At 46.7% G+C, this 24,509-nt stretch overlaps 1 protein-coding gene across 2 annotated transcripts in view; it reads left to right on the forward strand.

Moving 5' to 3' along the window:
• Positions 1–24,509, forward strand: part of LOC144671657 (rho guanine nucleotide exchange factor 12-like) — a 113,517-nt gene that overhangs the window by 58,765 nt on the left and 30,243 nt on the right. The window contains exons 11-27 of one of the 2 annotated variants that reach the window (XM_078533665.1): positions 4,381–4,466; positions 5,619–5,753; positions 6,412–6,501; positions 6,588–6,698; positions 6,810–6,908; positions 7,721–7,763; positions 11,752–11,854; positions 12,087–12,227; positions 16,694–16,726; positions 17,073–17,190; positions 17,601–17,709; positions 17,799–17,999; positions 18,420–18,564; positions 20,293–20,340; positions 21,715–21,905; positions 22,385–22,531; positions 24,075–24,160. In XM_078533665.1, the coding sequence (XP_078389791.1) occupies positions 4,381–4,466; positions 5,619–5,753; positions 6,412–6,501; positions 6,588–6,698; positions 6,810–6,908; positions 7,721–7,763; positions 11,752–11,854; positions 12,087–12,227; positions 16,694–16,726; positions 17,073–17,190; positions 17,601–17,709; positions 17,799–17,999; positions 18,420–18,564; positions 20,293–20,340; positions 21,715–21,905; positions 22,385–22,531; positions 24,075–24,160 (1,886 nt within the window). Of the gene's footprint in view, positions 1–4,377; positions 4,467–5,618; positions 5,754–6,411; positions 6,502–6,587; positions 6,699–6,809; positions 6,909–7,720; positions 7,764–11,751; positions 11,855–12,086; positions 12,228–16,693; positions 16,727–17,072; positions 17,191–17,600; positions 17,710–17,798; positions 18,000–18,419; positions 18,565–20,292; positions 20,341–21,714; positions 21,906–22,384; positions 22,532–24,074; positions 24,161–24,509 lie in introns of both variants that reach the window. The other variant, XM_078533674.1, reaches the window with a different exon arrangement.

Consider the following 24,509-nt stretch of genomic DNA (forward strand, 5'->3'; position numbering starts at 1 on the left):
TGAATTGTCCCCTTCCCACTCCTCCTCCTGCAGCTGTGAGAAGATGTACTTGACCCTGACATTGGGCAGGCAGCACAACCTTCAAGACTCCTGCTCATCACTGTACAGAACAGTTTCTATCTCCTTGGCTGTGCTGTCCCCAATTGTTACCTGATGCCCCGTATGTGGTGCCATTGTCAGTTTGCTCAACAACTTGCAGACTTTTCCCTCACCCACTCAGGCAGCCAGAACCCCATGGCTGATAAATAAAGGCAAAGCTGGTTGCTCTTCCAATCCTACCCTGGGGGCACCCTTACCTGCCTGACTCACAGTCACACCCTCCTCTCTGTGACCACTAAACAGACCTATGCAACTTCTTAACTTAAAGGGTGTAACTGCCTCCTGGATTAATGATCAGGAATCTCTCCCCCTTCCTTGATGGTCAGCACCCCGGATTCTAGCTCAACAAATCGGAGTTGAAGTTCCTCAAGAGGCTGACACTTCGTGCAGGCAGAGCTGCCTGAGGTGGTGATGCTCTTCACAATTTCCATTGTTGTAGGTGTGGCACACCACCTCCACTGCTATCCTTATATAGCTATGTACTTAGTCAAGTTAGCTTATAGTTTTTAATCTTTTAACTAATTTCATGATCAATCTCCCTATCTCTCTTCTATACTGTTAATGATGCTGTCCATTTATGATCTCTTCTTACAAACCTCTCTCTCTTTCTGTCTATCTCTCCCTGCTGCATCTATCTCCCTATCTCTCTCTCGCTGTATCTATCTGTCTATCTCTGTCTACTGTACCTATCTCTCTATGTGGGTTGTTGTATCTCTCTCTCTCTCTCTCTCTCTCTCTCTCTCGCCCTGTTGCTGTGTCTATCTCTCTCGTGGTTGCTGCAACTCTGTTTCTCTCAATTGCTGTATCTATCACTCTCTAACTCAGTTGCTGCATATCTCTCTCTCTCTCCCCCTCTCTCTGGTGCCGCATCTCTCTCAGCTGCTGTATCTTTCTCTCTATCACTGTTGCTGCATCACACTCTCTCTCTCTCTCTCCCCCCCCCCCCCCCCCCCCCCGGGCTGCTGTGTCAATGTCTGCCTCTCAGTTGCTTTACCTATGTTTCTCTCTCTCTCTCGGCTGCTGTATCTCTCTCTCTCTCTCGGCTGCTGTATCTCTCTCTCTCGGCTGCTGTATCTCTCTCTCTCTCTCGGCTGCTGTATCTCTCTCTCTCTCTCGGCTGCTGTATCTCTCTCTCTATCTCGGCTGCTGTATCTCTCTCTCTCTCTCTTGGCTGCTGTATCTCTCTCTCTATCACGGCTGCTGTATCTCTCTCTCTCTCTCGGCTGCTGTATCTCTCTCTCTATCTCGGTTGCTGTATCCCTCTCTCTATCTCGGCTGCTGTATCTCTCTCTCTCTCTCGGCTGCTGTATCTCTCTCTCTATCACGGCTGCTGTATCTCTCTCTATCTCGGCTGCTGTATCTCTCTCTCTCTCTATCACGGCTGCTGTATCTCTCTATCACGGCTGCTGTATCTCTCTCTCTCTATCACGGCTGCTGTATCTCTCTCTCTATCACGGCTGCTGTATCTCTCTCTCTCGGCTGCTGTATCTCTCTCTCTCTCTCTCGGCTGCTGTATCTCTCTCTCTCTCGGCCGCTGTATCTCTCTCTCTCTCTCTCTCGGCTGCTGTATCTCTCTCTCTCTCTCGGCTGCTGTATCTCTCTCCCTCTCGGCTGCTGTATCTCTCTCTCTCTCTCGGCTGCTGTATCTTTCTCTCTCTCTCGGCTGCTGTATCTCTCTCTCTATCACGGCTGCTGTATCTCTCTCTCTCTCTCGGCTGCTGTATCTCTCTCTCTCTCTCTCGGCTGCTGTATCTCTCTCTCTCTCGGCTGCTGTATCTCTCTCACTCTCTCGGCTGCTGTATCTCTCTCTCTCTCTCGGCTGCTGTATCTCTCTCTCTCTCTCGGCTGCTGTATCTCTCTCTCTCTGTCGGCTGCTGTATCTCTGTCTCTATCACGGCTGCTGTATCTCTCTCTCTCTCGGCTGCTGTATCTCTCTCTCTATCACGGCTGCTGTATCTCTCTCTCTATCACGGCTGCTGTATCTCTCTCTCTCTCGGCTGCTGTATCTCTCTCTCTCTCTCGGCTGCTGTATCTCTCTCTCTCTCTCTCGGCTGCTGTATCTCTCTCTCTCTATCACGGCTGCTGTATCTCTCTCTCTATCACGGCTGCTGTATCTCTCTCTCTATCACGGCTGCTGTTTCTCTCTCTCTATCACGGCTGCTGTTTCTCTCTCTCTCTCTCGGCTGCTGTATCTCTCTCTCTCTCTATCGTCTGCTGTATCTCTCTCTCTATCACGGCTGCTGTATCTCTCTCTCTCTCTCGGCTGCTGTATCTCTCTCTATCACGGTTGCTGTATCTCTCTCTCTATCACGGCTGCTGTATCTCTCTCTCTATCTCGGCTGCTGTATCTCTCTCTCTATCTCACGGCTGCTGTATCTCTCTCTCTATCTCAGCTGCTGTATCTCTCTCTCTCTCTCGCCTGCTGTATCTCTCTCTCTCTCTCTCGGCTGCTGTATCTCTCTCTCTCTCGGCTGCTGTATCTCTCTCTCTCTCTATCACGGCTGCTGTATCTCTCTCTCTCTCTCTCTCTGCTGCTGTATCTCTCTCTCTCTCTCGGCTGCTGTATCTCTCTCTCTATCACGGCTGCTGTATCTCTCTCTATCACAGCTGCTGTATCTCTCTCTCTATCTCGGCTGCTGTATCTCTCTCTGTCTCGGCTGCTGTATCTCTCTATCACGGCTGCTGTATCTCTCTCTCTCTATCACGGCTGCTGTATCTCTCTCTCTCTCGGCTGCTGTATCTCTCTATCACGGCTGCTGTATCTCTCTCTCTCTATCACGGCTGCTGTATCTCTCTCTCTTTCACGGCTGCTGTATCTCTCTCTCTCTCGGCTGCTGTATCTCTCTCTCTCTCTCTCATCGGCTTCTGTATCTCTCTCTCTCTATCACGGCTGCTGTATCTCTCTCTATCACGGCTGCTGTATCTCTCTCTCTCTCTCTCTCGGCTGCTGTATCTCTCTCTCTCTATCTCGGTTGCTGTATCTCTCTCTCTATCTCGGCTGCTGTATCTCTCTCTATCACGGCTGCTGTATCTCTCTCTATCTCTCGGCTGCTGTATCTCTCTCTCTATCACGGCTGCTGTATCTCTCTCTCTCTCTCTCTCTCTCTCTGCGTTGCTATATCGATCTCTCTCTATCTCTCTCTTCCGCTAGGTCTTTCTCGAAATCTCTCTCGTTTGCTGTATCTATCCCTCTATCTTTGTTGCTGTATCTATCCCTCTATCTTTGTTGCTGTATCTATCCCTCTATCTCGGTTGCTGTATCTATCCCTCTATCTTTGTTGCTGTATCTATCCCTCTATATTTGTTGCTGTATCTACCTCTCTACCTTGGAAGTTGTATCTGTCTCTCTATCTCTGTTTCTATCTCTCTGTCTATCTCTCTCTCTTGCTCTATTTATGTCTCTGTCTATCTGTTGCTGTATCTATCTCTGTCCATCTGTGTTTCTGTATCTACCTCTGTCTATCTCTCTTTGACTTGCATCGATAGTTTTTCCTGTGACAGTGTATTTTTGGGAGGGGCTGTGCAGTTAGCGATCGAAGCACGGAAAGTAGAGGAGCAGCTCCTGCCCACCAAGCCTGCACAGTTTGGGCTCTGCTGCTGAGTCCCCACACCCTTTAATATTTCAACACACCCAGCTTGAATTCCCTTACCAAAGAATTTATGGACTCTCACCCTAGGATTTCCCAGAATGGTTTGTGGAAGACAATCCCACATCGAACCACTCCTCCAGGGACCACACCCCCCCCTCCCCCCAACTGATGTGTTTCCGTCTCTCTACTTGGTGATTAATGTAAATGAGTGCCAACTTTTTAGCCTGTTTCTGAGCAGCAGAAACAACCTGTCACTGATTTCTGTTAGCAACGAAATAGTCTTGATCTGAAGGTAATTCAGAAAGAGGAAATCACCCAGAAGCTCAGAATGACTGCCTGGTGTAGAATGTTCTGGCAAGGAGATTGTTGATGACGGCATTGGCCTGCTTGATCTGGTATTGATTCTGATGGTTGAGGGGAGTAGAATTATTTGAGTTTGGTGCCATCTTCTGGAATCCTGTTGAACAGATTATTTACTGCGTGGGACTGGGACTGGGACTGGGGCTGAGCATGCTGACTCACTGCTGTTTAACCTTACCCTTAACTCTAGGGTAAGAGAGTGGCAGGTGATGCATAGTTTGGCATAGACTCAATGGGCCAAATGCTTCCTTCTGTGCCTTGATGACTCTTCATTTAAGTGTAGCTGCTTGTTTCTTGCCTTGTCCCTGAAACTTTCCCTTTTGTATGTCAGATGGAGGAGAGTGGGAGCATGAGCTGCAATCCCAGAGCGAGAATATGGGAACAGATAAAAGCCGGATTTCATTCAGCCGTGCGGAGGTGAGGTTTGCTGGAGCCCAGTAAAATTGTAACCTTCAGCCATTCCTTTTCACTATTAAATCAATTGGTGTTTTAAAATTGTTATAATGGCAAAATGCTAAATTTTAAACCTAAGCTTGTATTTTGCTGGAAGATCAGTTGTTTTTCAAATGTGCAGTTTGTGCTAATTTTCAGTCACACTAACCCTGGTGTTTGGTAATGTGGAGAGGTTACCCATCAGGCAGACACCAAACCATTTTATTGACTAGATGTTTAGAAATATTTAACTAGGTAAAAGTTAGATGGAATAAATTGTCACTGAAAGCTCGTTTGCTCCAAGCCTTGTCCCTGAACCTGGAGAAAGACATTTATTTTCTGAAGAATCCTCCTGGTCAGTGGTTATGTTATTTATGAATGTCTGTCAGAGTTGCAGCCCTGTGGTTAGATGCTGTGATTGCAGCTTCCTGTCCTTGAGTGTCAGATCACTGTTTAGCCTTGGAGGCTCAGGGGCCACGTTTAGAGGGGTGTGGTCCACTGGAATAGATCTCACTTTATTCAGCAATATGAGAACAGTGCCATTATCGACCCTTTCCAAACTTCCAGGCTCTCAAAATTCAAACAGTGAGAGTAAAAAAAAACAGAATATGAGGTTCCTCACGGAAACTCATGGTGTAGTTCAGATTTCCCTGTCCAATTATGGATAGACAGTAGAAGGCTGCAGTCAGGGTGAGAGAAACAGAGCACCAGCTGGATGGGACACTGAACCCTAAGGACTGTAACTTGGTGGTTACAAGAAGTCAAAGCTGAGATGACAGAAGCTCCCCATTCTTTCTGCCCTGACTTGGAAATATATCGCCGTTCCTTCACTGTCACTGGGTCAAAATCCTGGAACTCCCTCCCTAACAGCACTGTGGGTGTACCTGCACCACATGGAGTACAGTGGCTCAAGAAGGCAGCTCACCACCACCTTCTCAAAGGCAATTAGGAATGGGCAATAAATGCTGGTGGGGCTCTGTGAATCTGTTGCTGATGTGAGTTTAAAGTCCATTTGTTGCTTGGGTGTGGTGTGTCCGATGAATTGAGCTTTGTGTTCCCCTTTTTATTTCTTGTTTCTATTCTGTCCAGTTTGACACATGCTGAATATTCTACAGATTCTGTATTTGTATTTTTCAGTCTACGATAACTAGCCCATCTCCCCCAAGTGATGGTCACTTTCATCGAGACAGTCTGAGCAACAGCCCCAAGACCTCCCCTAAAGACGCTGGCAGCTTCTATGAGAGTACGGATGTTGATGAAAGCCAGGACTGGGTACGGTTTAGGATCACTTTGACTTATCAGTATGTTTCTGTCATGTCTGTCACAGCTTGTAATGAAGTCGGGAATATCGAACGTACTCAACAAGATCCCAACAATTATTTGAATTTATCTCCGGTTTCTTAAGTTGAAAATCTAATGAAGTTTACCCTTGAAGAAAATTTCTGTCTGCTGTACAGCTGTGGCTAGAATCTTGCCAAACATACATATCCAGTTGTGTTACATGGTGTGAAGGAGAATGTTGGTGAGTGTGTTTATCTGCAGTGATATTGTGGACAAGCACATGTAGAACCACCCTCATGCCAATGGTGGGGAGAACAATACTGAACAACTGGTAGCAATCCCCTACCCTCAGCCTAAAATCCAGACCCTGATCACCGAATGCACCTGGACAATAACGTGACTGATGAGAAGGAGGAGGGTGGGTGAGGTGAGCGGGAGGCGTGGGGAGGCGAGCAGGAGGAGAAGCTGAATGCAAGGGGAGGGTGTAAGTGGGGGGAGAGTGGTGAATGGAAGGTGAGTGCGAGGGGAGGTGAGTAGGAGGAGAGGGAGCAGGAGGGAAACACAGTTACTGTCATTGGTTTCAGATTGCCAATGTAAAATAGTTTTGTAGTGAGCTGTTTGGCTGATTTATGCTTCCTTCCACTTGAAGGATTCTCTGTCCCCAGCACTTAGTAGCTCGCAGATTGGAGCACAGATAATCGGGGCAGAAGATGATGATTTTGATACTGAAGCTGAGCAGGTGAGTGTCTGGTTTTTGAGTTGCCAGTTTGATTGTAGTTAGTGGGAAGTTGTTGAGGCACTGATCACCATGTTCCCTTGTTACAGATTGACATTCAGTGTGACTGTTTCCAAACCATCGATTCAGTGAAGTCACGGCCTGCACATCTGGTTGCATTCTTACATCATGTAGTGTCGCAGTTTGATGCAGCCCCACTGGTAAGTGCCATGGGAGGCTAAGATTGGGATTGAGGGTGGGGAGCTCTGGTTTCAGGGCAGTGTAGAGGCTTTTTTGGCGACATTTGGTGAATGGTATTCTTCTCTCCCCAGCTCTGTTATCTCTATACCGATCTCTACAACCATACAAACCCTAAGGACCAGCGGCGAGTGTTTCTGGAGTTCTGCCATCTGTTTTTGGAGAAGGGTTCGGTGAGTCTCTCACATCACAATAATTACTGCAGTGTCATTTGTGTCTCAGGATCATCGCAAGAACTCTTGGTTACAAGGGCCCTGCAGCATCTGGAGTGACATGACACTAGGCCTCATTCTTACTCGAAACATCAGTTTCTAGTTGAAGGTTCTGAATTCCAAGATGGTGAGAAAATGGGAATAATCTGGTGTGAGGTTGTGACTGAGGGTTGCTGCGTTGTGTTTGTCACTCAGAGCCTCAGCTTTGGCTCCTCAGTCCCTTTTCTTCTTTAGCCGTTGCTCCTGGACCCACACTGACTCTGGATTGCCTTTTCCCTAAGGGGCTGCAGGAACCCAGCATCATTGTGGCCTAAAGACCATCACCATTTGTGGCCCTGAGACTGTGGTGATGGGCTTTCTTCATGAGTGAGTTGCTTTGCCTGACTGCTTCAAAAGGTAGCGAGGTCAATCATGTCTGAAGGGTGTCATGGGTGCTGGAGGATTGTGGCCCTGAGGGACCCGGGTTTTGGGGGTGGAGGGTAGTAGAGTTACAATCCAGATCGTAAATTTCACATTTTTGAAATCCTGTTGCATTATTCAAATATTTATCAAAGTGTGAACCAAAGTCTGATATTCACACATGTGGGGGGCCCCTGTGACAATGAATAGACCTGCACCTAACCCTAAGCACTGAGCTGTTTCTCAACATGTGCAAACAAAGGAGTATGTGTTTGGGACAGTTATTGACCAAAAGCTTATATGTTGTTTGCTTTTTGCCTCTTGCCTCAACCTGCACCTCCTGCTTTCTCAATATATCTCCTTCTCTTTCCTAGAATCTCAAAGTTCAGGTTCCAGAATGGATCAGCACAGAACTGGGTAAGTTGTAGGTTTCCACCACAACGCTCCTTTTGTGGTTCATCTGCACTCACTACTCTGGGGAAAAGCTAGATTGTGAAAGGAGTAACATTGAAATTTAATGGCACATACATTAGCAATCTTGTTTTCCCCCACTCCTGAACGAAAATCTCACTAGGAAATTTTTGCTCACTCTGGTACCTGGTGCCTGCAATGCTCACCATCTTTTTTTGATTCACTGGCTGGGCCAGAATTTATTGCCCATTCCTAATGGGCCTTGAGAAGTTGGTGGTGAGCTGCCTTCTTGAACCACTGCAGTGTCTGTGGTGTAGGTACACCCAAGGTGCTGTTAGGGAGGGAGTTCCAGGATTTTGACCCAGCGACAGTGAAGGAACGGTGATGTATTTCCAAGTCTGGATGGTGAGTGACTTGGAGGGGAACTTGCAGGTGGTGGTGTTCCCATCTATCTGCAGTCTTTGTCCTTCTAGATGGTAGTGGTCATGGGTTTGGAAGATGCTGTCTAAGGAGCCTTGGTGAGTTCCTGCAGTGCATCTTGTAGATGGTACGCACTGCTGCTACTGTGCGTCGGTGGTGGAGGGAGTGAATGTTTGTGAATGGGGTGCCAATCAGGCTGCTTTGTTCTGGATGGTGTCAAGCTTCTTAAGTGTTGTGGGAGCTGCACTGATCCAGGCAAGTGAAGAGAATTCCATCATACTCCTGACTTGTGCCTTGTAGATTGTGACCAGGCTTTGGGGAGTCAGGAGGTGAGTTACTGACCACAGGATCCCTAGCCTCTGACCTGCTCTTGTAGCCACAGTATTTCTATGGCTAGTCTAGTTCTGGTCAATGGTAACCCTCAGGATGTTGATAGTGGGGGATTCAGTGATGGTAATACCATTGAATGTCAAGGGGTGATGGATAGATTCTCTGTTGTTGGAGCTGGTCATTGCCTGGCACTTGTGCAGTGTGAATGTTACTTGTGACTTGTCAGCCCAAGCCTTGATATTGTCCAGCTTTTGCTGCATTTGGACATGGACTACTTCAGTATCTGAGGAGCTGTGAATGGTGCTGAACATTGTGCAATCATCAGCGAACATCTCCAATTCTGACCTTATGATGTAAGGAAGGTCATTGATGAAGCAGCTGAAGATGATTGGTTCTAGGACACTACCCTGAGGAACCCCTGCAATGATGTCCTGGGACTGGGATGATTGACCTCCAACAACCACAACCATCTTCCTTTGTGCTAGGTATGACTCCAACCAGCGGAGAGTTTCCCCCCTGATTCCCATTGACTCCAGTTTTGCTCGGGCTCCTTGATGCCACACTCGATCAAATGCTGCCTTGATGTCATGGGCAGTCACTCTCACCTCACCTCGGGAGTTCAGCTCTTTTGTGTTTGAACCAAGGCTGTAATGAGGTCAGGAGCTGAGTGGCTCTGGTGGAACCCCAACTGGGCATCTGTGAGCAGGTTATTGCTAAGTAAGTGCCGCTTGATAGCACTGTTGATGAGCCCTTCCATCACTTTACTAATGATGAAGAGTAGACTGATGGGGCGGTAATTGGCCGGGTTGGATTTGTCCTGCTTTTTGTGTACAGGACGTGTGTGAACAGCTTGGCTAGGGGTGCGTCAAGTTCTGCAGAACAAGTCTTCAGTCGCTGGAATATTGTCAGGATCCATAGCCTTTGTAGTATCCAGTGCCTTCATCCGTTTCTTGATATCACGTGGAGTGAATCGAATTGGCTGAAGACTGGCATCAGTGATGCTGGGGACCTCCGGAGGCCGAGATGGATCATCCACTCGGCACTTCTGGCTGAAGTTTGTAGCAAATGCTTCAGCCTTATCTTTTGCACTGATGTGCAGGATTCCTCCATCATTGAGGATGGGAATATTTGTGGAGCCTCCTCCTCCAGTGAGTTGCTTAATTGTCCACTACCATTCATGACTGGTCATGGCAGGACTGCAGAGCTTAGATCTGATCCGTTGGTTGTGGGGTCGCTTAGCCCTGTCTGTTACTTGCTGCTTATGCTGTTTGGCACACAAACAGTCCTGTATTGTAGCTTCACCAGATTGACACCTCATTTTTAGGTATGCCTGGTTCTGCTCCTGGCATGCCCTCCTGCACTCTTCAGTGAACCAGGGTTGATTCCCTGGCTTGGTGGTAATGGTAGAGTGGGGGATATGCTGGGCCATGAGGTTATAGGTTGTGTTTGAGTACAATTCTGCTGCTGCTGATGGCCCACAGCGCCTCACGGATGCCCAGACTTGAGTTGCTAGATCTGTTGGCAATCGATCCCATTTAGCACGGTGGTAGTGCCACACAACACGATGGAGGATATCCTCAGTGTGAAGATGGGTCTTCGTCTCCACAAGGACTGTGTGGTGGTCACTCCTACCGATACTGTCATGGACAGATGCAGCAGGCAAGTTGGTGAGGATGAGGTCAAGTATGCCTTTCCTTCTTGTTGGTTTCCTCACCACCTGCCGCAGACCCAGTCTAGCAGCTATGTTATTTAGGACTTGGCCAGCTCGGTCAGTTGTGGTGCTACCGAGCCACTCTTGGTGATGGACATTGAAGTCTCCCACCCAGAGTACATTCTACGCCGTTGCCACCCTTAGTGCTTCCTCCAAGTGGTGTTCAACATGGAGGAGCACTGATTCATCAGCCGAGGGAGGGCGGTACTTGGTAATCAGCAGGAGGTTTCCTTGCCCATGTTTGACCTGATGCCATGAGACTTAATGGGGTCCAGAGTCAATGTTGAGGACTCCCAGGGCAACTCCCTCCCAACTGTATACCACTGTGCCGCCACCTCTGCTGGGTCTGTCCTGCTGATGGGACAGGACATACCCAGGGATGGTGATGGTGGTGTCTGGGACATTATCTGTAAGGTATGATTCTGTGAGGATGTCTATGTCAGGCTATTGCTTGACTAGTCTGTGAGACAGCTCTCCCAATTTTAGCACTAGCCCCCAGATGTTAGTGAGGACGACTTTGCAGGGTTGACAGGGCTGAGTTTGCCGTTGTCGTTTCCAGTGCCTAGGTCGATGCCGGTGGTCCGTCTTGTTTCATTCCTTTGAGACTTTTTAGCGGAATGACTGGCTTGCTAGGCCATTTCAGAGGGCATCTAAGAGTCAACCACATTGTTGTGGGTCTGGAGTTACATGTGGGCCAGACCAGGTAAGGATGGCAGATTTGCTTCCCTAAAAGACATTAGTGAAACAGATAGGTTTTCACAACAGTCGACAATGGTTTCATGGCCATCATTAGACTTTTAATTCCATGTTTTTATTAAATTCAAATTTCATCACCTACCGTGGTGGGATTTGACCCCACATATTATCCTGGATCTCTGGATTACTAGTTGACCGACAATACCACTACGCCACCGCCTTCAGTGTTGCTGGGTCATAATCCTAGAACTCCCTCCCTAACAGCACTGTGGGTGTACCTACACCACATGGGCTCCAGCAGTTCAAGAAGGCAGCTCACCACCACCTTCTCAAGGGCAATTAGGGATGGGCAATAAATGCTGGCCCAGCCAGTGACGCCCACATCCTGTTTATGAATCTATACAATGACAGTCAGCTTTTTTCCCAAGAAGGGAAGATTCATGGGAACCACAGTCCCCAGTCCCTGGTCCCCACTTGGATAATATTACCAGCAGGCCTCACTGCAGAGTGAGCAGATTGTGGCACTGAGATCAGTCAATTCTGTACAGACCAGGATCCCAGCTGGGTTTTATCTGGTGTGTGTTGCTCAGTAGCATTATAGCTGCTCTCCTGGCGTGCATACCAGTTTAATAGGTGCATTTACTCTCTGAACTATTGAATAAAATACCTGCTCATGTTTTACAGGCTGTTGTGTGGTGGTACATGTGCTCTCTGTGTTGGCAATGTACTATGTTACAATGACATGTAGCTTGCAGTCTTAATGACTTGGTGAATTTATTGAATGAGCAGTGAAATAAATCAAAATAATGCCCCTTTCTGTTTGGTCCAACCTTTCAGAGCGGAAGCGAGCAGATCTGACTGAGGAAACGCAACGTAACTTCATGCAGGGAATACAGAACACTGTCCTGCCTGATGTTCAGGCTCATCTGGAAGATTTCAGGTAAGCAACTAACCTCAACATTGGCAGCTGTTTGAGTGAGTCATGGGCAACAGGTTGATTTGGTGAAATGAGATTGAGCTTTGCAAGGGGAAAGAACACTGACTGCCCACTCCCCAGACCCACAACCTAAGCTCATTCACTCTTCACACCCATGTGAGGCTGGTTATTTTAAAGCTGCTTCCAAGAGGATTAAATGTAATTTCCATTAATTGGTATTTGGCTTTTCCAACAGACAAAAACGGAACATGGGAATGACAATCGCAGAGAATGAACTGACAAGGTTGGATCGGGATCGAATGCGAGACCGCGTGGCAGCGGAGCAGAAGGAGCGGGCGTGTGCGGAACAACTCTTACTGAAGATCGACGAGGTCCTGTGAGTAACATTTCAAACTTCAATCCAAGGTTGATTGTTGCTGGACTTTAGTACCAGGTTTTCAGCCAGTGAACAGGTGGTGAGTGTGGGTTGTTGCCATGGATATCTCCTTACCTATTATGCTAGTGACGTTCTCGCAAAATTCAACTAGCTTTACAGACATGATTGACCCCCACATGGTCTTGTTCACTCTCTCTGATCAGCTCTTCCTTGTTCAAATTCTCAGTCGCCATCTCTGATAGGTTCCAGTAACTTCCCAACACCTGATATGTTGGTTTCTCTCCCCTTCCCACCTTAAGAATGCTACTCTAAAGGAGCATTTTCCCAACCTAGAGAGCTTTGGAAAATTATACTAAAGCATTTATAAATTTCTCACCCATTCTAATATTTTGGGGTTTAGTCTGGGGAAGTCATCAAATCCTGGTGAATTGTCCACCTCAAGACTTATTATTTTCTCCATTACCATTTTTTAAACTGTATCATATTCATTAAGTTCTTCCCTCTGGTTCCTGTGTCCCAACTGGGATTTTGTCCTCTTCCTCTAACTTGAAAATAGATACAAAGTCCACGTTTAATTAGTTTGCAATTTCCTTAATATCCATTCTAGCCTCACCTGCATCTGTTTTTAATGGATCATTTGCCACCAGACCACACTTTCACTTAATATATTTATTGACATTTTTGCTTCATTTTGATATGTCTTGCAAGTTTTTGTCCATGCTACCGTTTCTCACCTCTTATTCCTCACTATCTCAACCTGCCAGATTTCCATTTTTCCTTGCATTTGCTTAAGCTTTTTCTTTTAGCCTAATACTTTCTTTTAACCTTATTTATTGAATCTGGTTAATTAATTACACAAGTGAAGCTTTTGCCCATCCACAGGTATGAATGACTTTTGCATTGGACCAAATGCTTTCTAAACTGGCCACCATTCATGGCTCAGAAAGTACAATCTCTGGAGATTTAACTAAAATGTTTAAAACAATGAAGGTACTATGTTATGTCTCTGTGGGCAGAATATTTGAGCTGGATCGGTCGGGGGAAGGCTGTGTATAATCTACACATGCACAGGACTGGGCTGGAGAGCAAGAGATTCCTCTTTACTCAGAGGGTTATTGACACTTGGAACAAATTGCTGGCTTTTGATTTTCTGCAGTGGTTTCTTAAGTTGTGGGCAAGTTACTGATGTCATTGCAAACAAGCATTCAAGGTTCTGGGTTCCTACCTTCCCATCAAGATTGGAGAGAAAGTTCCTACGGTTTTCTGCTGACTTGGCCAATAATTTTATATCTGTTTGTTGCCTGTCCTAGAAGATTACGTAATCAAGTAGGAGGCTAGAATCATTCATGTAGCACATAAGGTGCCCTTGGGCCATCATGCCAATGCTATCACTTTAAAAGAGCCATCCAATTAGTCCCACTTCCCTGCTCTTTCCCCATAGTTCTGTAAACATTTGCTTTTCAAGTATTTATCCAATTGCCTTTTCAAAGTTACTATTGAAGCTGCTTCTAACATCCTTCCAGACAGTCCATTCCAAATCAAACTCGCTGCTTTCCAGGGCTCTGTCAGTATCTTTGATCAACACTGCTAGCCCTTTTTCTCATTCCACATTTCTTCAATACATTGTTGTGGCCAGGAATATTAAGTTCCCATTACTGCCTTTCTCAGTTTATGCCACTATATCCAACATGCCTGAAGTTAAAAGCAAAATACTGCAGATGCTGGAAATCTGAAACAAAAACAAAAATAGCTGGAAAAACTCAGCAGGTCTGACAGCATCTGCGGAGAGGAACACAGTTAACATTTCAAGTCTGGATGACTCTTCAACAGAACTAAAGAAATATAGAAATGTGGTGAAATGTAAGCTGGCTGAGGGGGGTGGGACAGGTAGAGCTGGATAGAGGGCCAGTGATAGGTGGAGGCAAAGAAGAGATTGCCAAAGATGTCGTAGTCAAAAGGACAAAGGGGTGTTGACGGTGGTGATATTAGCTAAGGAATGTGCTAATGGCGATGTTAAGGGTAGAAAGCAGGACGAGCAAGGCATTCGAAAGCATTCAAAGGCGAAATTTTGAGAGTGCAGAGTTTGCATGTTCCTGTCAGGATTAAAGGCAAAGTTAACAGGCATAGGGAACCTTGGTTTTCAAGGGATATTGGCAATCTGGTTAAGAAGAAGAGAGAGGTGTATAGCAGGTATAGGCAACAAGAAGCAAATGAGGTACTTGTAGAGTATAGAAAATGTAAGAAAATACTAAAAAATGAAATCAGGAAGGCAAAAAGAAGACATGAGGTTGCTTTGGCAGATAATGTGAAGGTAAACCCGAAGGGTTTCTACAAGTATATTAAGAGTAAAAGGATAGTAAGGGACACAATTGGTCCCCTTGAAGATCAGAGTGGTCATCTATGTGTGGAGCCTCACGAGATGGGGGAGATCTTAAACAGTTTTTTTGCATCAGTATTTACTCAGGAAACTGGCATAGTGTATAAGGAAGGAAGGGAAACAAGCAGTAGTTTCATGGAACATATAGAGATTAAAGAAGAGGAGGTGCTTGCTGCCTTACAGCGAATAAAGGTAGATAAATCCCCCGGGCCTGACATGATATTCCCTCGGACCTTGAGGGAGACTAGTGTAGAAATTGCAGGGGCCCTGGCAGAAATATTTAAAATGTCCTTAGCCACGGGTGAGGTGCCGGAGGATTGGAGGGTAGCTCATGTTGTTCCATTGTTTAAAAAAGGCTCCAAAAGTAAACCAGGTAATTATAGGCCAGTGAGCCTGACGTCAGTAGTAGGTAAATTATTGGAAGGTGTTCTGAGAGATCGGATATACAATTATTTGGACAGCCAAGGGCTGATTAAGGATAGTCAGCATGGCTTTGTGCGTGGTAGGTCGTGTTTAACGAACCTTGTAGAGTTTTTCGAGGAGGTTACCAAGAAAGTAGATGAAGGAAAGGCTGTGGATGTTGTCTACATGGACTTTAGTAAGGCCTTTGACAAGGTCCCACATGGGAGGTTAGTTCAGAAGGTTCAGACACTTGGTATCCATGGAGAGGTTGTAAACTGGATTCAAAATTGGTTGTGTGGGAGAAGACAGAGAGTGGTAGTGGATGATTGCTTCTCAGACTGGAGGTCTGTGACTAGTGATGTGCCTCAGGGATCTGTACTGGGACCATTGTTGTTTGTTGTCTATATCAATGATTTGGATGATAATGTGGTGAATTGGATCAGCAAGTTTGCCGATGACACTAAGATTGGAGGCGTTGTGGGCAGCGAGGAAGGCTTTCAAAGCTTGCAGAGAGATCTGGACCAACTGGAAAAATGGGCCAGAAAATGTCAGATGGAATTTAATGCAGAAAAGTGTGAGGTGTTACATTTTGGAAGGTCAAACCAAGGTAGGACATACACAGTAAATGGTAGGGCACTGAGGAGTGCGGAGGAACAAAGGGATCTGGGAGTTCAGATACATATTTCCCTGAAAGTGGCGTCACAGGTAGACAAGGTTGCAAAGAAAGCTTTTGGCATACTGGCCTTCATAAATCAAAATATTGAGTATAGGAGTTGGGATGTTATGGTGAGGTTGTATAAGACATTGGTGAGGCCAACTTTGGAGTATTGTGTGCAGTTCTGGTCGCCTAACTACAGGAAGGATATCAGTAAGATTGAGAGAGTGCAGAGAAGATTTACTAGGATGTTGCCGGGTCTTAAGGAGTTGAGTTACAGGGAAAGATTAAACAGGTTAGGACTTTATTCCTTGGAGCGTAGAAGAATGAGGGGAGATATGATAGAAGTTTACAAAATTATGAGGGGTATAGACAGAATAAATGAGAGTAGGCTCTTTCCACTTAGATTAGGAGAAATTAACACGAGAGGACATGGCTTTAGGGTGAAAGGGGAAAGGTTTAGGGGGAACATTAGGGGGAACTTCTTCACTCAGAGAGTAGTGAGAGTGTGGAACGAGCTACCATCTGACGTGGTAAATGCGGGCTCACTCTTAAGTTTTAAGAGTAAATTGGATAGATACATGGATGGGAGAGGTCTGGAGGGTTATGGACTAGGTGCAGGTCAATGGGACTAGCGGAATAATACCATAGCTGCAATCCAAACCGTCTTAGTCACTTTAGAATTTCTATCTTACCTGGTCCCCCCTATCCCTGGACTGATAGTTGTTTGTCTCTCCCAGTCCTCTGTGCCCCATTCTCTTGTTTCATCTCGGTGCTCCTCTCCCTGCCTAATTAGTTTAAACCCTCACCCACGCACCAGAGGACATTGACCCCAGTGCACAGTAAAACCTGTCCACCTTGTCCATGCCTCTCCTGTTCCAGAACTGGTTCCAATGCCTCCGTCCTACACTATTTCCCTAGCCACACATTTGCTCCCACTCTGAGCCATGCTACATGATTCAGGACTGTTTGCACCTGCAGGTTTCTTCTTGATATTGGATTATTCAGTGATTTTATTTCTCTGCTTTTCAGGGCAAACTTGTCTCCTTCTGAGGAAGAGAGAAGGTGAGTTTGGCAGATTCCTGCTCATTAATATCGTCCTCTGCTGTCTAGCAGCCAGACTGAGGTCTGTTTGATTTATATATCCCACAATTTCAGTATTTGCCCCACTATTCACACAGTGTTAGAATCACTGAAATTGATAGTATTCAAATAAAACTCTTGAATATTATCCAAGACTTTTGCTCAACTCGGAATAACAATTTTGTTCAAAATGGAGCCAAAAGGCCTTTGCTGAGCTGCCAGTTCCAGCAGCTAAACCCTCTCCTTGATTGTGGAACCGTGATCTGTGTCCTCAAGGTGTTTAGTGACAATTCCTGCAGACTCTCACTTCTGTTATCTTTCTATGTAGTAATTCTGTCTCTGATGTGATCCTCATCTACATGAAACAGCTTGGTGTGAAAGCAAAGGATCCAAGAAACCTGGATAGGGATCGCAAAATACGAGTTGCATTCTTCCCAAAGAAGAAGGTTAGTTTCTGTGAATTTGCACTTTGCGTTTTGAGGCTAGGGGAACTCACCTAGTGGGTTCACGACAAAATTTTGGGGTCACGAGCTCCGAGGCAACAGTGGCTGCCATGATTCTCATGCTTATTTTATGGCTGCTGTGATCTAACTGACCATTGTTTGAGGCCTGATTCCTGCTCCAAAAAAGCCAGTGAAAAGGTTGGTGCTTTTTATTCATAAACCCTGCAATTTAAACAACCCCCTCTCTCAGCTCTTTCTTCCTCCACCCCTTGGCTCAAACTCTGTGGTCATGGCAATTTTCGAGCAGGAAAAGTTTGGAAAGCATTTGTCTACGGGATGGTGACGTTTTGTTGACCCTGGTGGAGAGTTTGATGCGGTTAGTAACCTCCTTTTTATTGTTTATCCACAAACAGCCAAGTATAAAGAAAGAAAAGGAACCTGTGAAAGATGATGAGAAAAAGAAACGATTCCAGAGTATCCTGGACCCTATTCGCCGTACAAGCAAACAGGATCGCAGTGCCAGTAAGTTTGACTCTGACTCAAGGAGAGATATTATTGATTAACTGCAGGGACAGAGCAACTCAAGACTGACCTGTGATGTTTTTATCTAGTTGAAAAGGCCAGGTTACTGTACCAAAAGCAGATGGGACCATACAGCCGGTCAGTTTCTCACTCAGAACACAACGAGAGAGCCAAACCCATTCCATTCTTCAGTGAGGGAAGTGACGCAAACTATCAACCTGTAGTAACTGGATCACCAGGGTCATCTTTGACCATCTCTGTCCACGATGGGCTCTCGGAGAGCGATACAGGTATCAGTACAAAACACGGTGTCGTTCCTGGCTATTGAGCACCCAGCACATCCGCAGAGTCACAAGACTTGTTCACACACCCTGCTTTTCATTTCTCTCTCTCTTTAACTATCTCAGTTTCTCTCTCCTTCTCCCTATTATCCTTTCTCTCTCCACGTCTCTCTCATTCATTCACTCACTCTCTCTCCCCCGCGCCGCCTCGCCCTCCCTCGTGCCGCCCCCCTCACCCCCCCCACCCCCTTCTCAATCCCCCACCCCTTTCTCACCCCATGCTGGTTACTAGAACAATAAAGCATTAGGGTCATCCTTCTAAGATAAATACCAGCATGGACTTGTTGGGCTGAATGGCCTGTTTCTGTGGTGTAATTTCTATTTTATTTTCTCACCCCTTCTGCCTCTGATTCTCTTGATCCTCCTCAGATCCTGTGGCTGCAACACCTGCTACGATGAAGATGGTTGGAGACAATTTGTTAATTGGGGATACCAGCACTTCTACACCAAAGTCAACCTTTGAGTTTCCATCCACCCTTGATCAGGTGATGGAGGAGGACCGGGAGTCGGAGAGGTGAGTGACTCTGATGGATGGCTTTGGACAAGCAGCTACAACACGAGATTCACTGAGCGACTGGAGCAGATCTCCCAACAATCAGATGTCTTGCAAAACTCACCGGGACCCACATCCCCACTGTTTAGATGACAGGTGTTATGATTCCAGCTGATGTTATCACTGGATAAGTCAGGTCCCAGGATGGAATCAGGCTTGAAAAATTCTAACTTTTTTATTTTTTGTTCAGAAACATGGAAAGTGACTTCTGAACGGAGTCACAGGAATCAGCTGAGAACTTTCAACAAAAGAATAAAACATTTATTAAACAAGACAAGCTGAACTATATTACAATACACCTTCACCCACAACTATACCTTTACAGATATATACAGATTTGTAAGGATAAAACAAATTACTGTGAACATTACAGTATAAGATAGCTTTTGTAAGTATTCAAATCCCTCAGATACTCAGCTGTGCCAACAGAACACCATTGTTTCACGTGCCCATACTAAGGAGTCACCAACCTTTGGCTGTCTCCTTGGATCATCTGGCTTCTCGCAAGCCTATTTTGCTTTTAAGTCTGTGTCCAGCAGCTTTCTCTCTTTAAACTTGGAGCCTTCCTCTGCTCCTCACTCTTAACTTCACTTAACCGGACCTTTTCCAGATTCCTGTTCTTTTCCTTTGACCAGAAGGTTTTCTCAGGACCTCCCTTCTTCTGTCCTTTGGGGAAATCTGCTTCTTGCAGCTCCCTCCTGCCCAGCTTCTTCTAGCTCCTGTTTCCAACTGAACTAAAAAAACTGCTGTTCTGTTTCACCCTGTGTCTTTGGACCTCCTATTGCTAGGCAACAGCCCAGATTTTCTACTTAGTCATAAAACCGCGTTAGAATGTGGGTATACACACAAACCCCCCCCACCCAGAGCTGCAGATATCGGTTTAAAGTGAAACTAAAACTCAGGTTTCATCCTTTTAACCCACAAATAAAATATATAACTTACTTAAACTTAAACTTAAAACTTCAACTTAAAGATGTACCTTATTCCTAACACCCATAAGTACAACTTACTTAAACTATATCTTGTTCCGAACATGGGGGAGGTGAACTATTGCGGTAAATAATAGGCGTGGGTGATTGTATAGAGCTTGGTTCCGATGGGCAAGGGGATAAAACTTGGTGTCGACGGATATCGGAGCTGACCTTGGTGCCGGAGGGCGTGGGGACCGGACTCGGGGCCGGAGGGCCTGGGGACCGGACTCGGGGCCGGAGGGCGTGGGGACCGGACTCGGGGCCGGAGGGCGTGGGACCGGACTCGGGGCCGGAGGGCCTGGGGACCGGACTCGGGGCCGGAGGGCGTGGGGACCGGACTCGGGGCCGGAGGGCGTCGGGACCGGACTCGGGGCCGGAGGGCGTGGGGACCGGACTCGGGGCCGGAGGGCGTGGGGACCGGACTCGGGGCCGGAGGGCGTGGGGACTTGACTCGGGGCCGGAGGGCCTGGGGACCGGACTCGGGGCCGGAGGGCCTGGGGACCGGACTCGGGGCCGGAGGGCCTGGGGACCGGACTCGGGGCCGGAGGGCCTGGGGACCGGACTCGGGGCCGGAGGGCCTGGGGACCGGACTCGGGGCCGGAGGGCCTGGGGACCGGACTCGGGGCCGGAGGGCCTGGGGACCGGACTCGGGGCCGGAGGGCCTGGGGACCGGATTTCAATTTTTTAACTTGCTGTTTAATTTTCGCTTGCGTTTCAGGAGTCTGGAGACTGCCACACCACCATGCACCCCGAAACCAGGTCGCAGGTCAGTACCTAAGGGGACAGATCTGGGATATGCTGAAAGAAAGAAAATGTGATTGTGGACAGCAACTTAGCAGTGGAACAGAAACACGCAAACAGGCGCCTGGGGCAGGGGAGGTGCTCGGTACAATGGAAGCAATCGCACATCCCTTTTCAACCAGTTTAAACAGCACAAGGGAACGGGTCTGTCACTGTATAACACTGGGGCATAGTACTGGTGTGGACGGGTCTGTCACTGTATAACACTGGGGTACAGTACTGGTGTGGACGGGTCTGTCACTGTATAACACTGGGGTACAGTACTGGTGGGGACGGGTCTGTCATTGTATAACACTGGGGTACAGTACTGGTGGGGACGGGTCTGTCACTGTACAACACTGGGGTACGGTACTGATGGGGACAGGTCTATCACTGTATAACACTGGGGTACAGTACTGGTGGGGACGGGTCTGTCATTGTATAACACTGGGGTACAGTACTGGTGGGGACGGGTCTGTCACTGTATAACACTGGGGTACAGTACCGGGGGGGACGGGTCTGTCACTGTATAACACTGGGGTACGGTACTGATGGGGACGGGTCTGTCACTGTATAACACTAGGGTACAGTACTGGTGGGGATGGGTCTGTCATTGTATAACACTGGGGTACAGTACTGGTGGGGACGGGTCTGTCATTGTATAACACGGGTACAGTACTGGTGGGGAGGGGTCTGTCACTGTATAACACTGGGGTACAGTACTGGCGGGGAGGGGTCTGTCACTGTATAACACTGGGGTACAGTACTGGTGGGGACGGGTCTGTCACTGTATAACACTGGGGTACAGTACTGGTGGGGACGGGTATGTCATTGTATAACACTGGGGTACAGTACTGGTGGGGACGGGTCTGTCACTGTATAACACTGGGGTACAGTACTGGTGGGGACAGGTCTGTCACTGGATCTTCAGATTCAAAGGATGAATGAAGAATCATTTATGAGGACATGTTGCCTGACAAGTTTTGGTGTAATTGTGATGATCTATGTTACTGTCTACGTTGTAAATTCTCTGCAGCTGGGATTCTGAGATCATCTTGTTAGTTCTGTCAAGGTTGCAAGTTTGAGGAGATTGTTACAGAACTGCACAACAGTGAGTCTGATTCGTAACTAGTCTCTGTGTGCAGGTAGTATTTTACAGCACAGAGGGAGGCCATTAGGCCCATTGTGCCTGTACTAGCTCTGAAAGCTCAAATAATCCTACTCCCTACTCGTTGCTGTAGCTGTGTAAATTCTTTCTTTGCAAATGGCGGCCAATTCCCTCTATCTAATCACTGGATGCTGAGGTTATGCAAGGATCACCCTGCGACCTTTTGGTAATGTTTGTTTTCTGGTTTGTCAGAGTGGATGGACACGGATATGGAGCGTGGACTGAGCCTGGTTCTCAGAGCCAGTGCCTGACTCAGGCAGAGGAAGATCAAACACATCTATCAGATGTGGAGCAGGACCCAGCCAATTGGCAGCAATTGGTGAGCCAGGATATCCTGTCTGGCCTGAAACCACACGAGATCAAGCGGCAGGAAGTTATTAATGGTAAGATAGTGGTGGGGGTTGGCATGAAACTCTTGAGCTTCGGTGCGATGGGTAGCAGTAGGTGGGTCTTGTGGCTGTGGTGGGGGTTAGCATTTTGGGGCTTATGGGGGCGGGGCAGTGGGTGCGGGGAAGTGCAGGGAGCATTTTGCAGCTGAGTAGGATAGTCACAGCTGTGGGGATGCAAGGAGAATTGGGTGGATTGGGGGAGCCATTTTGTGTATGGGGAATTCAGGAGGTCCTGGGACTGATCTGTTCTGGAGAAGGTCAGATGAAGGAAATGCAAAGGATCACTGAGACTGCATAGAGGTCACAGAGCTTTTGATGAGGTGTGTCACACAGAGCGCAGGGGATCGCATAGTGCACAGTTAATTCCTAATGACTTTTGGGGAGTCCATTTGAGAAATTACTATTAGTGCTGATTCTAATCTACAATTTATATCGAATCACAAATTTGCATTTTGCCTCTGGTTATTTGGCAGAACTTTTCCACACGGAACGAGCTCACATCCGAATGCTGAAAGTCCTGGATGTAATTTTTTACCAGAAGATGATGCGAGATGGCAGCCTACCTGCAGCTGATGTGAGGAGTATATTTTCCAACCTTGAAGAAATTCTGCAGCTTCACGGTAACTAGAGGCTGTTGGGATTGGGAAGGGAGTGTGTGGCTGATCTGTGAACATAAGAAATAGAAGCAGGAGTGAGCCATATGGCCCCTCAAGCCTGCTGCGATTTAGTCAGATCAAGGCTGATCCTCAACCTCGATTCCACTTTCCTGCCTGACCTTCATATTCCTTGATTCCTTTGGAATCCAAAAACAATCTATTGATCTCAGCCTTGAATATTCTCAGTGACTGAGCATCCACAGCCCTCTGGAGTAGAGAATTCCAAAAATTCACAACCCTCTGAGTGAAGAAATTTCTCCTCATTTCCATCCTAAATGGCCAACTCCTTAAGCTGTTGAAGTAGAGAAGGATTGATTCTCCAGTTTACTGCAATAATAACTGGTAGCTAAAATGATGTTGGATTTCAAATACATCTCATGTAGCCCAGGTACTGACCTCTGTGAGAATCTGATCAGACAGCCACTTGCTCACTGCACCAGAACACTTGTTGTTGGTTGAGTGACAGTCTTGAGACTGAAGATTGAGCATCTTTGCACCAGCGATGTGACAGAGTGTGTTACTGGTGTTCTGTGGATTGTCAACAGTCCTATCCATCAAATTACTTAACCAGTGAGGTGGCAGAGATTCCTCTCTGTCCAGTGAGTGCCCCCTCTGGTGTCCAGGTTTGAGGAGATAAAATGCAAGGAAAGTTGCAGAGTGAGCACTGGTCTTGAACATAATGCTGCTTCTCGTGGATGGTGGATCATGTTCTCCGCCCAGTGTGACCCAACTCTGAGCTGGGCAGAAAGTTGACTTTCTTCTCAAATCCTCTCGCCTCCTTTTGGAAACTTAGTGATTTAGGCAAAGACCAAGGAGAGGCAATGTAAGCTAAATGGTTCAATTTTAAATGGGTTTCAGGAACAGAGAAACCTGGGAGCAAATATACACAAATTTTTGAAGGTGGCTGGACAACCTGTCAACATGGTCAAACCTTGAAGGCTTTTTTTCAGACAGTAAATAAGACAATTGGTTTGATGAATGGAGGAATAGAATATGTGGAGAGACCTGGAGAAGCTGGGGTTGTTCTTCTTGGATCAGAGAGGGTTTAGAGGAGATTTGACTGAGGTATTCAAAATGGGTTTGATCGAGGAATTAAGGAGAAACTGTTTCCAGTGGCAGGAGAGTCAGTAACGAAAGGTTACAGATTTAAATTGATTGGCAAAAGAACCAAAGACAATGCGATAGTGAATCGTTGTGATATGGAATGTACTGCCTGAAAGGGTAGTGGAAGCAAATTTAAAGATAGCTTTCAAAATAGAATTGGATAAATACTTGAAGGGAAAATTTGAAAGACTTTGGGAAAAGAATAGGGAAGTGAGACTAATTGGATGGCTCTTTCAAAGATACAGTACAAGTAGGAAGGGCTGAATGGCCTCATTTTATGCTGTATCATTCTGTGATCCTATGAGCAGATTACTGCCTCTGAAACAACTTTACACTGGGTGAAATTAAATCAAAAGTTGTGTTGTTTAAAGATAGATCATTGGAGTTCTGTTTATTTTTCCAGTGTCATTAAATGAGCAGATGAGGAAAGTCTGGAAAAGGAATGAAAACTTTGTGGTTGATCAGATTGGTGAAGACCTGCTGAGCTGGGTGAGTGTGTATCTGTTAAACACAGTGAACTAGCGAGAAGGGGTTGCATGGGATCTGACTTTGAAGAGGTAGGGAATGCGGCTAAGACAAACCCCGTATAGTGACTGCAATCTCTGGATTCAGTCACTGGGAATTAATATACTCTTATTAAAATTTGCAGAAGTCTGGGCTTTTGTTTTATTCTTTCTTGGGATGTGGCCATCAATGGCTGGGCCGGCATTTATTGTCCATCCGTAGTTGCCCTTGAGAAGGTGGTGGTGAGCTGCCTTCTTGAGCCGCTGCAGCCCATGTGGTGTCGGTACACCTACAATGCTGTTAGGGAGGGAGTTCCAGGATTTTGACCCAGTCT

Source organism: Cetorhinus maximus, chromosome 2 (genome assembly GCF_964194155.1).
Source record: "Cetorhinus maximus chromosome 2, sCetMax3.hap1.1, whole genome shotgun sequence".
Classification (NCBI taxonomy): domain Eukaryota; kingdom Metazoa; phylum Chordata; class Chondrichthyes; order Lamniformes; family Cetorhinidae; genus Cetorhinus; species Cetorhinus maximus.